The sequence below is a fragment of the Lutjanus erythropterus genome, chromosome 16 (genome assembly GCF_056507025.1).
Source record: "Lutjanus erythropterus isolate fLutEry1 chromosome 16, fLutEry1.hap2, whole genome shotgun sequence".
Taxonomy (NCBI): Eukaryota; Metazoa; Chordata; class Actinopteri; order Lutjaniformes; family Lutjanidae; genus Lutjanus; species Lutjanus erythropterus.
In genome coordinates this window covers 29066934-29082522 of record NC_139332.1, presented here as the reverse complement: position 1 = coordinate 29082522, position 15589 = coordinate 29066934, and the positions used below count along the sequence as shown (strand labels likewise).

Here is a 15589-nt window from a genome sequence, read left to right as displayed (position 1 = left end):
TAGACTTTTAAAGACCTTTTTAAAAACTACATTGCATGTAATTTCATACTAATGGTATAACTGAACTTTTATTGTCCCCATCTTCTGTGGGGAATTGATTAATCAATTAAATCTATTCAAGTTTTTGTAGTAAGTGGTAGGATAGGCAAAGCGTAGTTTCGTCAGACATTGGTGGCGTAGCCTATGTGAATAAACAAAGCAGAAGTAGTAAAGGTCGTGAACTGGAACCAAAACCACTTGTTTGCCTATGACAGAAAAATAGGTGTTATAGAACTAGGTCTTTTTTTTTTTTTTTAATTAGGCAAATTGCAATTATTTTTTCATGAGAGAGTCAACACTGACAGCAGAAACAGCTACTTCCTCTTCTCTCAGGGCCAAAATAGCTCGGTTATACAAATTCAATGTTTGCTGCACCACAACTTATTTGGAAAAGGCGTTTCCATCTCCAGTTAAGCGCATTAACTCTTTTGCCGAAAAAGGCAAAATCCTCTTGCTACAGATCTCCTGTGTGCACAACCCGCTGTCTCAACCATCTTCCTTTTAGTTAATAAGCTTGCAACAAAAACAACATTTTGTAACCGACATTGCTGCCACCAGCGTTGGCAACAAAAAAACTATATAAGATTTTTTTTTTTAGAAGAAATTGAATTCAGTTGTTCTGAAGAATTTGAAGATCTACAAATGTGCTGCATGCATTGCCCTTTTTGGGTTCCTCCTTTGTGTTGTGTTTCAGTTTCTGGTCATTTTAACCAGGTCCTAACCAGGAAGAATTAGTTTAACACTGAATATATGCATTAAGCATATATGTAATCAGCGTCAATGTATTTCCTTCATGCCATCATAAACCAGGACTGTAATGCATTTGTGCCTGTATTTACTGGTTCACTGGTTACCATTACAAAAAAAGAAGCTTGAGAATGTGTAAACATTGTAAAAATAAGTTGATTTTAAAATTGGAACATTTTGGTTAAAATCATTGCACATATATAGTGCAATGTAAAATGCACCGTGGTGCTCACCGATCTCTAGTGAAGGCTTAGAGAGGTTAATTTCTAAATTCTCTTAAAAACAACACAGGTAGACACACTGTACCTTCTGCCGAGGGAGAGAAGGTGATGCCCTCTCTCTCGTGAAGTGGCAGCGCACTGAGCCTGGGAATATCATCTGGCACCATGGCCCGGGGCTGCCCCAACGCCACTGCTGCTGCCCGACAGACATGCTTGATCCTTGGACCGCCCAGCGGCTGCTCCTGCAGACAAACGCACACAAAAAATACTGTGAGATGCAGAAATATTTGGTTGTAAACAAATTATGACAGTATCACTTGTTGGGACCAAGCCTGACAGTTCAATACTTTGATACTCGCAAGCTACACATTTGGTATTGACTCCTTTCAAAAAAAGATTAATAATAAGATTAAATAAATCCAAAACATTTCAGCCCTGTCATATAACATTTGCACCAAAACAGCAGTGACAAAGTATTTAACTGGCTGCTTGTGTCATATGACTGTATAAGACTGTATATGCGACAGAGAGAACCTAAAAAAGAAACCGAGCGTGCAGCTGTGCACAGTCACAGTTTTGCATCAAACTTGTAAGAGACGGCAGAAAGGAAACACCACATGACGTGGTGCAACTTTTCACCTGCAGATAAAAAATACAGCAAGATGCACTATTTGACAAGAAAGTGGCACACAGGAGCAACACGGTCAACTTCTCCTTTTCTTTACTTAACTTGTTTTATTATTAAATCATTATGTCCATGTACAATACAGATTTTTTTATGCTTATTAGCCAAAACAACGTTATTAAATTGCACTCATATTTGCTTCTGCAATTAATTTGTCACTTATTGGCCAGAATGGGTCATGTCATTTGCCTAAGGGTAACTATCTTTTCCCCCCTAAAAATTACCACTATTTTGAAAAATGACATACCCATTTACAAATTATCATTATTAGTATTGTTAAAATTGTAACAAAAGTTATTATTATTCTTTCTAATAAAAAAAATAATCCACAAATAAAGCTGCAATTTGTTTAATCCATTTTCTGGTTTGTGGATAGCTTACGTTTTCTCTCTGCCCTCTGTATAAAAGCAACGACAGACTCTTACGGCACCTTACAATTGTGTTTCAAATTAAAAGTATTACCTGACGACTTATATCTTTGGGAGATGTGTCAACTCTCCTTCGTCTCCTTCTTCCTCTCACTGGCAATCGTGATTCTCTGGAGCCCAGCTATTGGTCCAGACAAGGAAGGAAAAAAAAAGTTTTATGTAAAAGGTACAAAAACATGATTATGTTACTGTACCTTCCTAAATAAACAAACAAGCCACTTGCAATCTGACTTGTAAACGTCAGGCCAAAATAGGAAGACAAGGCACATGTTACAAGTGTAATTCTATTTTAATTTGTTTACTGGATGTAGTGAGTCCAAGTCACAAGTCCAAAACACAAGATACTCAATTTACTATGGTATAAAACATAGAAAAGCAACAAATTCTCATTTTAATAGCCTGGAAACAACAAATGTTTAATATGGCTTTAACAATCAATTTAAAATAAAATCAGGTACCTGATTCACTGACTTATCTTTTCAGTTGCAACAATTGTAGTTGTTTTGGAAATATCGACAATGTGCAGTCATGTACTCCAGGCTGAGGAACATTGATTTAATAATTCTTTAAAGTCTTTTCTTTTGATTTTGGATTCTTACCTGTGACAACTTGAGCTGCTTCTGCTGATCAATTTTGATGAGCTGGACTTTGGCTTTCTTCAGCAGGTGGAGCATCGTTTTATTGGCTCCACTGAGACCAATTCGATGGCTGGGCCCGCTGACCTCTGATGCCTCCTGACTGTCTACAGTCATGATTCCTCCTTCATCTGTACCAAACAGTGAATAAAGCAACTCAGGTGAGATTATCTACAACTAGGGCTGGGCAATATGGCTTATAAATTATATCTTAACATTTTTAAGTTATGCCACGATTATACAACATATATCTCGATATACACTTTTTCTCAAAATAACATGCTGAAAATTCTGAAGCAGTGTAAACACATGATCTTATATGGTGCTGTCTATTTGACTACTCAATGGAATATAGTAGGACTGAGCAACAGGGATACAAAATCTTCATAAATAATTGCACAAAAAGATAAAATAATCCTTACTATTGTTGCCTGTGTCTTCTAAAGGCACATGTGATGGCGCTTCCACATCAGTGTTCACCACCACAGCTAGTTTCCTCACAACACCAGGAGAGTCCATCTCCTCCATCATGAGCTTTGACCTCCGTCTCTTCTTGACATGAGAAGTCAAACCGTCACCGTGAGGCGTGTAATCCCCCTGAGCGTCAGGCTGGCCTTTCTTTTTCTCCGCCAGTTTCAAGGTCAGTTTCTTGAGGTTCTTGTAAATCTCCAGGTGGCTTGTGCCCGGACTGGGCTTTGAAGGGAACCTTCTCACTGCAGACGGGCTGTCCGCCACAGATGTAGAGTCAGCGTCTGACTGGAGAGAGCTTTCGTCATAGCTCGACTCGTGACATGATGGACTTGGTTTTCCGTCCTCCCTCTGACTTTTCAGCCAGGAGGCCAGAGGGCCCTTTGGAAAAGGAATCATTTCCTCGTCCAAGAACCTCTTCGGAGCTTTAATGACGCGGGAGGACCGTGCACTCGTTACCGGCGTGGCAGAGTTGTTTGAGCTCTGCTGGACTTGTTCAGAAAACGAGCCACTTTCTGACGGGGTGATGCTCTGACCTTGCAGTTGCAGCTCATTCATGTCTGGTGTTGGTGCAGGAAGGATGGGCTCAGTCACATAAGTATAAAAAACACGCCTAGTGCGGACACGGCCGATTTTTGGACGTTTAATGAGTGGAACGTCCTTTGATGGCTTTCGCTTTATTCCAAACATAAACCTGCGTCGCCTTCTGTGTGTTCTTTTTTCAGGGGAATCTGCAGCTTTACACTCAAGGGGCATTGCCGCCTCCTCTCCACTCTGGGCGCCGGCCTCGGCTCCAGCCTCTGGAGAGGCACCCATTCCCTTCGCCACTCTCTTTCTCTGTCGTTTGTGAAAGGACGTGAACGACAGAGCAACTGCTTGAGATCTGCTGTTTCCATGAAAGCCCCTCATGCGTTTCACAGATGTCTGCGGCTGGGATTGGTCTGTGTCTGAGTCCTCTGACACCTCACCTTGTTCTTTGACCTTGGAAGCTTCTCCTGCATCCTTGACTGCTGTCAGAGCGCTCACCAGCTTATCTTGCTTGGTGCCACCTGTTGAGGTAGCGGCTGTTTGGCTTTGCGTGCTGCCTGAGTCTGCTGCTGATTTTCCTGCTTTCCTGATAAATTCAGCTGATCTTGTGCTGCTCTGTCTACCTGAGGCCTGCTCTTCTGCATGTTTGGTGAGAGCTACCCGCTTGCTATGCAGTTTAATCACCATTTTAGGTAATTCTTTGTCTTTGACTGGGATGTCTTTGACACCTTGGCCATGTTTAGGGATCCTTGGTACAATTTTCCCAATAAGAGCCGGTTTTGGCGATTTGGGCATAATTTTTCCAACGAGAGGCTTTGCTGCTGCAGAATGGTCTGAAGCTTGGGGAGACTTCGCTTGGCTGAGTAACGACGACTGAGGAACGGTGCCAGAAGTTTTCTGTGGGCGAACTCTCGTGGTCCCAAATCCAGTGAAATCTTCCTCCTGGAGAAAAACACAGAAAGAAGAATCTTTAAATGGCTATTATAAAAGACATGGACATGTTGAAATGAAGACCTGTAGGCATGTTGTACACCACCTGCTACAACCACAAGCACACAATATTGCCATGATAAAGCCAAAGCTTCACTGACATTTAGGAAAGGATTTCCATATGAAATAGCATCAATCGAACCCAAAATAATCCCAGCATTTTTAATTCCAGTGAATACTTGATTCTCATTAGTCAATTACTGCAATCTCTGGTCTGTTATTTCTGAATAGCAGATGCCTACTATGAACAGCAGACCATTGCTATGGATGCAATGCTGATCATAAATTCTGGAGGACTTAGTGGAAGCAATAACATGATTTTTAAGTAAATAAAATCATTTTCAAATCAATATATATACATATATATATATTTCACACAAAATCTTAATTTTAAAATGACTTTTAGTGATTCAACAATGGTTTTATCCTTCTTCCAGAGTCTAGAGCACATTTTTCTATTTATTTATATAATTTATTTTAGGCCTTTATTTCCCAAGAGGGGCACGCCTACTGTACATTATCCTGTTTGTTAAATGGTTAAAGCATTAACAGCTATGTTGTTCTTATACTATCGAGTCTAGATTTGTGAAGGTAAACAGATAATTGGTTTTATGCCCTGACAACTGTCATTTACATTTTCAAATTCTTCTTCAAAAAGATATTCTATAAGGTGTCACGTATAATGACAGCTGGTATGCTACGCTGTTGTCTTTGATGTGTTGTTTTTTTTTTTCTTTGGACACAGGTTGCAAGACAGTCAGGGTAGAATGAAAAATGAGTGGGAAAATGACCATTTCTGCCTTTGATTCAATTACTGAAATTGACACCTCATTTCAATTGATTTTCAGTCTAATACTAAAATCGTGAATAAATGATATTATGAAGAGTATAGTTTAGACCTGCTCTACATGAAAACTGCCCTGTTATACTGATCTGGTGCTGTATAAATAAAACTGATTGACTACAAGTGAAAATCCTATTCATATCCTGAACATAGGATTTGGATTATTAGTCATAATGCCATAACCATCCAAGGTAGACTGAGTGCGAGTTATGAGATTGTGAGACACTGGAATACGCTCCTGTTGAAGCCACAAGTCTGTACAATTTCAACCTTGTTTTCAGAAAAACACCTTTTATACACGATGTCTGGATAACAGCAAAGTCTCTGATTGGTGGAAATTAGTGTTACCATGGATATGTATGTATGTACGTATGTATATGTGTTATATGTGTGATACAGAGTGTTGGGGGGATCCCTGCTGCAAGGGTGTCATCTTCTTGCTATTATACTGAAGCACACTCAAGTTTGTACAGCTGATCTTAAATTTCAACCAAGCCACTGCAGGCATTATGCAAAAAAAAAAAAAAAAAATCATATTCAATAATTTCTCACCCACTTCTGAGTTCATTACTTGATTATCAGGTATTAGCAGGTATTATCAGGTTCAGCACCGGAGCACTGCTCTCAACTCTTACTCCAATGTTGCATCAGAATAGTGCTGAGGTACCAAATACAGCAGATTTTAAAGTCAATCTGAGTGAACTACAAGAAATAACTCAGCAGATTCTCCAACTGTGCACCATCTCTGCATTTTTTAGCAAGATATATTGAAATATTTTTTTTCTGTAAATTGGGAGTTTAGCACTCAAGCTACGGTATAATAAAAGCACAGTTCAGCCTAATTCTCCTGTGAAAGAGTGATAATTTTATACAGCCGGGTACTGGAAGTATACATTCAAACTCCATGACTACAAAAGTCTTAATGGATCCTTTGGAGCACAGTCAGCCTCCAGCACCCTCTCATTTCAGGCACATATCTCAGATGTAAAGATCGCACACCACAGCAGATCAAAAGCACACTTCAACTTGACTTTCAATTACTCATATCCATCTTAATGCACAAAATAACGACTCTTTAGATTTGTCAGCGATGAAACTCCCCTAATGATTATCTATTCAAAAGCACTGCAGAGCCCATGAGTGTGTGGGGCACTAAGTGACGTGTGGCACTCCAGTTAAGCAGCACCCACAAGCTTTAGCATCAGCCATGTGATTCTGTTACAGTCCACTGTAAAGGGATTGCATCAGTGAAGTCCGACTGATGTCAGACACTAAAGCCCCTGCGCTGGAGATTAAATAATATGATCAGATCCAATTTGGCTTTAGATAATTATTACCATCCTGTCTGACTGGGGCTAAAAGCAGAGTCCACCTCAGAAGTAAATGATATCGAACAGACTGGCTTCTTCACAGCGTGGCAGATTCAAGGCCTCGTATAATATTAATGTCTTATTATGAAGCACTCCAGTTCTTACCAGTTAGAGCACAGCTGTGCACAGAACATCTCTAACCTATGGTCCAGCAAACATCTCACAGTGTGCGTGAAAATTAGAGGCAGGGCTAGACACGATACTGTTTTCATTTTCCAACAGCATTTCTAGGTTTATGTCAATGTGGAATAATATCTGAAAGTAAAACATGGGGCTCTACCGAATGTCTTCTCATACTTCTATTGAAGTTTTCATATGAAACTTTGGATGTCTGTTGCCATATTTTAAAAATCCTAAAAGAAAATCCCTAATTTGAATGTACTGATTTATCAGATTAAATGCGTTATTCTTCTTTTTTATTAGATTAACTTTCTTTAATGAATATGAGCAACATCTGCAAGAATGTCATTTATGGTGCTGTACATTGTTGCTAGAACTCTCTTAATTCAGGTGAATACAGCAAGCAGGAGATCAAACCGTTTCTTACCACAGTGAAAATGTTTTTAAAAGGCTTACTGAAGCAGAATATTTAGATGTGGAAACTGTGGATTGTGCAAGCGATTAAATCTATCTTTGGAGTTATAGGAAAGATGTGGAGTCAAAAACAATCCTACGCTGCCATGACTGGAATCTAATTCTATAAATAGTACAATAGTAATAATATTAGTGTAGCCTAATCTTTATCTGCAGCTGAGCAGAAAGACAAGATTAAAACAAAATTAATAGGAAAAAAACAACTGTGCAGCACTTTAATGTTTTTAGTCATGAAAGAGGCTATTTGGTTTAGTCTTAGTAAAATTAAATGACAGGACACCATAACTGTTGCGAAGGTGTATCACAATACAGGTATTACAATTTGATATATTGCGATACAGTGAAGACAGATAACAACACCGCTATTAGGTAGTTGGAGGTTTAAACACAATACAAGATAAACTACTACCAATAATCTCTGCATCTCTCGCAATATCACAACACAGTGTTTTTAAGAATCGATAACAGTATCACAAAACATAATATTGCCATACTCAAGTGTATCATTTTTCTTACCCCCCAAGGTGACACCACTACAATACTCTCAAAATTTTATGCTAGGGCTGCACGATTTGCTAAAAAAAAATAAGTCACACTACGATTATTTTGATTGAAACTGTGACTGTGATAGGATTAGTGGAAACAGTCACTTTTGCATTACAATTTTCAAGCTGACTGGAAAAAAAAATATTAAATTGTGATGATGTGATGTTTACTGAGGTCTGTATCAAACAAAACATGTTTTCTGACATCTGGAGAAAAAGATTTTTAGGCCAGGTCATCTATGCAGCACTACAGTACTTTATTATAATACTGTTCTCTAATACATTTTTCGTTTTTCAAAAAATTGCAATTTACCTCTGGTTCTGTAATTTGGATGCTGCACTTGTGATTGCAATTAACTGTGCAGCCCTAGTGTGGAGCCATCATACTCTGCACTTTGCAATAACTCATCATTTACATATGCAAGCACTGTGATTGTGCTGGTATAATATCTGTCGTAGCTAGTAGTCAACCTTGAGAACTATGCTCTTTCTTTAAAATAGACTGGCCTTATAAATACAGACAAAGAAAAAGATTTGATCCCTCCTTCAGCCAGGCTTTAAATGAATCTGGATAATGAAAGGGAGAAGTGCAGGATTTGAGAGATGGATGTTTGTAAACACAGACAATGCAAACTTAGGTTTTAGTAAGGTGCTGACCAAGACTTTTCAGTATGTGGTCCACATTAACATTTAGGTAACGTTTGTGTTTTCATTCCTGTTGCATCCCACGTTAATCTGACGTTCAAAACACCGAGCCGTCAGCTGACAGCTCCAACGTGGAGGAGAGAGTGAACCTGAACGTTTTAATGACGACAAGATTAGCAGTGTGTGGATGTCAGCACAGTGTGGGAAGTTCAACTCAACAGAACGCGTGAGGGGATCAACAAACAAAGACTCCTCCCGGTTTCCACAACAAAACACATCCACGGTTGTTTCCATACCGCCAAAGTTTCCGCCTAATGGTCCTTTCTTGCAAAAAAAAACTCAGCTGGACAGACACTGATCTCTGTGCATGCAACTTAACATGCGTTACAGCATCCACACGGCAATTTAAAAACAGACAGTAACTTACTAAAATCTGCATAACCAATTAGACTGGAAATATTCACCCATTTAAAGTATACCCTGCAGGCACACAGCTAGCTACAATGCTTATCATTGGGTTAGTGTTTGCAAGCTAAGTTCCGCTAACTAGCTTCACGTTAGCTTAAACACTTTAGTAAGTAGTTAACAAACAAAGTCTTTTAAATGACATTCTTTTAAAAGAACTGGCTGTGTGTGCTCCATTAAGCGCGTTGTGACCCATCGAGCTGACATGCTACAGTTAGCTTATTCACCTCCTCACTGTTGCTGGAGTCGAAGCCCACATCTTTCTGCCGCCTGTGCTTCTCCGCCGCCCCGAGCAGGCGCAGCAGGGACGGGTCCTCGCTCAACGCCAGGCCGATGTTGACGGGCCTCGGCCCTCCGGCTGGCAGCTCCCCGTCGTCCGAGCCCAGCCTTCCGAGTCTGATACGTTTCTCCGACCGCAGCCTGCTGCGAAGCGTGCACGGCCGTCCCGGGAAACGAGCCCGGGCCACCCCTTGGGTGCCCAAACCCGCGACGGTAGCGGGAGCTGATAATCCGCCTCCCGATGCCGCCATTATTTACTACAACAACACGGACGGCGCGCTGGCAGAGGCTGACAGCAGCGGTGTGAGAGGCAAGATGGACTGCGCCGAGGCAAAGGCGCGAGATAGAAAGAAGCACAGGTGCATCATGGGAAAACGAACTTCTCCGCCCAAGGACGATCCTGATCGAGAGACCAGGGCGACTTCGCTTGTGTAGAACAGTATTAAAAAGGTATCAGGTGTAAATTTTTTTGAGAATTCTTGTTTTTGCATTGAGAATTGTGTAATCCAAACGTCACATTATGATAACAGCAGTGGTGGAGAAAATAATCAGATTATTGATGTCAAAAATATTTTTAAGATAAAATAAGATTAAAAAAATAATAATAAAATAATAAAATAATAGTAATATTACAAATAAGAATATAATAATAAATAGAGTAAGTTAAAACTCAGAGTAGGTGGCCATGGAAATCTACTGAATTTGTGATTTATGTATATAATATGTTATGAGGGACTAAGGTTGATTTACAAAAAAGTGATGTTATTTTTAACATGGGAAAAAATATATTTATTATTTATATATTTATAAAAAAATATTTGGATGTATGTAATGTTTTTATATTTGTTTTTACATATTTTATATACGTTGTATTTAAACCTTTTAATTTTGTATGGCAAGCTTTATATCTATAAATGCAAACGCTGCAAAAGAAAACCCAGTATTCAGCAACAATAAAAAGTACTGACAAATCAAAAAGCCACCAGGATATTGATCTTCAATAGTGCCTTACAAACCCTACTAATGTTTTGTTCTTCTTATTTATTGTTTTTAACCGTTTTCCTAATTTTTCTGATTAAATAAATATTTGGAGGAGAAAAAAAAGGAAAGTATTCAGATTATTTACTCACATGAAACCAGTGCTTTAGCTTCCTTCTCATTGATGTACCCACAGACTGCAGAGGTACTTTGTGTCATCTCATTTTCATGATTCTGTCAGTCAATTTATTCCTAATGACTTCATACAATTGTTTTCTGTTTTAATTATTGTTTTTTTGTTTTGTTTTGTTTTTAAAATACCATATTGGAGTCTAGGGGAACCCCAATCAAAAGCACCAAATTCTGCTGATAGATTCAGTTTCAGTTTTAATGGGTGGAACTATTTATTGATTGAATTCCTGTTTGCCATGGGCACTAATTCAAAGTATCACTAACTATCAGAGGAATAGGGTCACTCTGTCAGTCATTTTGAAGGAGACAGACAGACTCTCTCATATGCTCTGTACATTTTTTGTTTTACACAGTATGAAATGACCTGTGACTTTCCTAAAATAATAATAATGTTTTTTTTTCTTCAGATGACAGTAATGTAATAGCTAATGATGTTACAAGAAACAAACAAGGTAACATTTTGCTATTCTCGGGGTCCCCAGTCAATAGTCTAAATTAACTGTAATGTTCTTAAAATAATAATAATCATTTTTTTTCTTCTTCAGATGACATTGATTGCATTACTAAAATTTTCTGAGAAATAAATTTTGCTAATTTGTTTTTTTGTTGTGTTTTTTTCTTGAGATACCCAGTGACCCCAGTCAGTGTTAAATATGTTAGTAGGATGAGGTTTAATGTAAAAAATAGTTCACTCCAAGTCCTGCATTCAAAAGCAGGACCAATTGTGCAGAATTTTAGGTTAAATGTTTAGTAAATTATTCCAATGTTAGTGGCCTACAACCCCACTTCAGATTCCATTTAGTTATGGTTGTTAACTATAACAGTAATTCTACAGTACTTTTACTCTTCAAAGGACAAAAACATAATCTTCATCAAAATTATAAGAGATGAACTTGGATGCAGAATGGTGACAGAGTAAGCTGTTAATATTTATGTTTGTGCTTCTTCTTAGAAAAATAATGTAACTGCTTGTTGTGTTCATTATTACTGTTTTTTTAATAACTGAATCTTATAATTGAATATTTCATAACTGTAGTAGCAACTGGTAGAAATTCTGACTTGGTCCAAAAAAAATAAACTAAACTTATTTTTAACATCTAGTTTACATAGAAAATGAAAATTGTCCACCCACCACTGGCTTTACCAGTAAAATGGTAAATTATCTGCATTTATTAACATTTTGCAACCTTAGCAGACAAATCACTTCACTATTTGCCTCTCATTCACCCTTTCGTACACACTCGCTGACACAAACAGACAACAAAAAACAACAGGGAAATGCAAGTATTGTTTGATGCAACAATTTACTTCTGAACAGAGAAATATACGGCCCCAATATTACATTACTGAAGTCCCACAGTACAGAATCCTATGCACTGGTCCATTTATTGGATTTTGGATTTTATTATGTTTAGGACTTACATTCCCTGTATAATTGTCACCTTTATGAGTTTTCCTGAAAAGAAAATAGTACAGTTAAATACAAAACACTCCCACACTTGGGGGAGAATAAGCTAGTTACAGTCTACAATGAATATAAAACATTTTAAGTACATTAGAGGTAATACGGACAGCAAAAAGGCCCTTGTGACATGAGCTTAAAGTGGACAGAACTCATAATTATGTACAGGTGAGATTTATTCACAAGTGTAGGATGTCTCTCTAAAAGCAACTGAAAAACGTCACTCCAGAAACAACCTACATAATTCAACTGTGTTGCATAACCTTGCTTCAAAAACTCTCACCCCAAAATATTCACATATGAATCTTCTACCTACACTACGGAGAATGTTCTGACAATCATTTTACTGAATGATGTAGGATGAAATTGCAGTCTTTTCCCCAGATATTATCTTTGTTCTGCGGCCTCCTCTCCTACAGTGTGAATGTTCTGGTGTTCCTTTAGGTGGCTCTCTTCTGCAAAGGTCTCTCCACAGGTGGAGCAGGTGAATCCAGAACCATGAGCCTTGGCCATGTGTGCTTTGAGCTGCTCAGGTCGAGCGTAGCTCTCATCACACTCTATGCATGCATGAGCCTTGTGCTCCTTCTTGTGTGCCCGCAGGGCTGCAACAGAAGGAAATATGAGGTCACAATCTGCTTCAGGACAAGGAATCTTGAGCTCTGGTTGCAGCTCATTGGAGGGACATCCCCCTGTGGTAGAGTCATTGTATCCTTCGCATTCCTCCTCTTGTTTGATCTTCTTGCCATCAACCAACGCTAACTGAGCTGTGTACTTGGGTTTACGACCACGTTTTTTGCCTTGTGGTTTAATGTCACAGTTTAGATCATCAGCAAATCTCTCCTGGTGCTTCAGGAGCTCTTCTTCCGTCTTGAAACCGCGATTACATTTGCAGCACTGGTATGTGTTGACGTCATCGGCCACTGGTGGGCTCTGGGGGTGCACCTGGACGCGATGGTTGCGAAGTCGTGCAGGACTGGGGAACATGGCGCCACAATCTTTGCAGGGACACCGTCGCTCTATGCACTCATGTCGTTTGTGTTGGGTCAACTGCAAGACATTTGTCATTCATCAGAGACAATAAACAAGTATTTTATCATTTTCTAATTGCAAAAAACAGGCTTGTATATAGCTTGCCACACCCTCACCTCAGTAAAGGTAAAGAAGTTTTTCCGGCAGTAGGCACAGTGGAAGGGTTTCTCCTGGGTGCTATGGGAGGCCTGGTGCTGGCTGAGTTCCTCAGAAGATTTGAAGCACTTGTCACACTTGTAGCAAGTGAAGACTATATTAGCCTGCAAAATGATGAGTAAAGTGTTCAAAAATAGATTAAAAAAAACAAGAACTAACTATTCAAAGTTTGTTTTTCTAAGAATGAATAGTGTTTACAAGCATCAACTGAAGAAAGCAGTTATTTTGAAACCACATTATATCTCCATTTTCATCCAAAATGATGTCATGTACTAAAAGCCTCAATGATTAAGAAGACTTCTATCCTTAGAGTGTGAAAGAGTAGAGTGTGAGTGATACATCAGATATAGGTTTATTGAAGCTATATCAGTATCAGCCATCGGTTTGTTCAAAATAGAGCACTGACAAGTTTTTTGCCTGTAAAATGTCCCACACATACCTACGCAGCTTTGTCACAATTCTTTCACGAAAAATATTGGTCGATATATTATCTGATTTTTTTCTTACTTCTCAAATATTGATATCGGCCACAAAAATCTAGTATCTGTCAGGCTGTAATCAAAACAGCATCCTATTTCCCACTGCTGTTGCAAATATTTGGGATTGTTGGTCAGACAAAAAAGCTACTGGATACAACAATACACCTTTATGGAAGAGTTCTAACAAGCATTTTCACTACTTTCTCATTTTATGAACCAAACAATAAATCAACAAAATAATGTACAATATATTCAATAACAAAAATAATGAAAATAATCTTCTGTTGAAAATCACACTTATTACACATGAATTGAGTTTGTATCACTACGTTTTACTAGGGATGCACAATTAATATTGGGGCAGTCAAATTATTGGTCAGTTATAGGAAACCTATATTATTAATTATTATGACAATTAAATGATAGCACATAAATATGGGGTATTATATATCTGATTGACACAAGTTTTTTGATGTACTTCATTGATCATTTGAGGAGTCAAAACTGTTTAATTTGGTTAGATCAGGGTTATGGAATATTAAATCTGATAGCTACACCTGAGGCTTCCTTACCCCCAGGTGTGCATAAACAGGGTTTATTAAAAAAAAAAAAAAAAAAATGTTAAATTTTCAGTTATCATATCAGGCATGAAAGACAGGTAATTATTATGTGCCTGTATCAACAAACCAAAAAAATATCATGCATCCCCAATTTTTAATCTACTTTTTTCCTACCTGCTGCAGCTGCAGTTTGTACTGGTCCCGGTGACTCTTCCTCATGTGTCTCTCCTTGGCTTTTGAGTTGGGAAAGGTGATGAAGCACTGAAAACACTGCAGACTCTCATGTTGATCTGCATCATAATGAGGTGACAAGTTGGTGATTAGTTACTATATAATAGCCGGATTTGATAGGTATAACTGTTCAGCATCAACATTTGTATAGTTAGAGTTATATTCGTGGAATCACATCATGTATGTTATCTTACAGGACTGCAGAGGGACGGCCACAGGCTCAGACTTGATCTCCGCTGTGGTGGATCTCCTCTCGTTCCCAACAATGACTTGCTCTATCTTCAACATTTCCATGCTCATGCTTTGAGATGCTGTTCCAGCCACATGGAGCTATAACACAGGAACACAATGCTGCAGTATGCACGGAGAAAATGCAGCACACAAGTTATATTAAACGTTTACGCTAAAGCGGGAGACGACTGCAGTAGCCGGCTAGCGTACATTTGAGGAATTGTGACATTTAGGCTAAATAATCAACCATTGTAGACTGGGCTCATTAAAGAAAATGTTAAATGTCTGTCATAAAGACACGTCCGATTAAAAGGGGGATTTTCTCATTTAATCTGAGCAGTTTAGTTATGAAATAAGGATGAGAAACAGCTAATGTTGGGCCTGAGCTAGTTGACAGAAGGATGGGGGAGGCAGCGGACTTGGTCGACAGGCACAGCAAGGTTAGCAACAACTAAACGCGACACGACTGTGCGCATATATTTTAACAATATTTTAAATTGTGTTGTCTGGCGCTTACTTTCGTTTTGTAGCTATGTGCTTTGCACCTGCAGCTATGTAAGGGATAACTGTCAATTTTGACTTTAATATTTGTAAACAATTCGAAAAGGCATCCATTTCTTACCGTGCGAAACGTCCACCGAAATGAAGCTGCGGAGTGTGTTCTGCCCGCGTCACGTGATGTGGGAAAGGCTGCCGACCGCGGAGTTATCGCGAGTTATCGCGAGATTATGGAAACGCGGCTTTGTCTGCAATGGACCACTACATGCGTTTGCGGATTGTCTTTCTTA

The 15589-nt window shown here is 38.8% G+C and overlaps 2 protein-coding genes across 3 annotated transcripts in view; both read right to left on the bottom strand.

Annotated features, from left to right (window-relative positions):
• The window catches only part of kmt2ba (lysine (K)-specific methyltransferase 2Ba), a 38496-nt gene extending 28691 nt beyond the window's left edge, over positions 1 to 9805 (bottom strand). The window contains exons 1-5 of the mRNA XM_084738360.1: positions 9432 to 9805; positions 3178 to 4693; positions 2720 to 2886; positions 2155 to 2241; positions 1093 to 1249 (exon numbers count right to left, since the gene is read on the bottom strand). Coding sequence (XP_084594486.1) covers positions 1093 to 1249; positions 2155 to 2241; positions 2720 to 2886; positions 3178 to 4693; positions 9432 to 9734 — 2230 coding nt within the window. The 5' untranslated portion in view covers positions 9735 to 9805. The remainder of the gene's footprint in view (positions 1 to 1092; positions 1250 to 2154; positions 2242 to 2719; positions 2887 to 3177; positions 4694 to 9431) is intronic.
• A 2133-nt stretch (positions 9806 to 11938) lies between these two features.
• LOC146313307 (zinc finger protein 512B-like) lies at positions 11939 to 15510 on the bottom strand. 2 transcript variants are annotated; one of them, XM_084739914.1, is made up of 5 exons: positions 15424 to 15510; positions 14765 to 14900; positions 14514 to 14629; positions 13261 to 13404; positions 11939 to 13162 (listed from the first exon to the last, which is right to left on the bottom strand). In XM_084739914.1, exons 2-5 carry the CDS (start codon positions 14868 to 14870, stop codon positions 12503 to 12505), a joined length of 1026 nt encoding a protein of 341 aa, XP_084596040.1. In that variant the 5' UTR covers positions 14871 to 14900; positions 15424 to 15510; the 3' UTR covers positions 11939 to 12502. The 2 variants fall into 2 exon arrangements, with proteins under 2 accessions (XP_084596040.1, XP_084596041.1); XM_084739915.1 differs by having other exon boundaries at positions 14765 to 14921; positions 15424 to 15492.
• Positions 15511 to 15589: the final 79 nt, after the last annotated feature.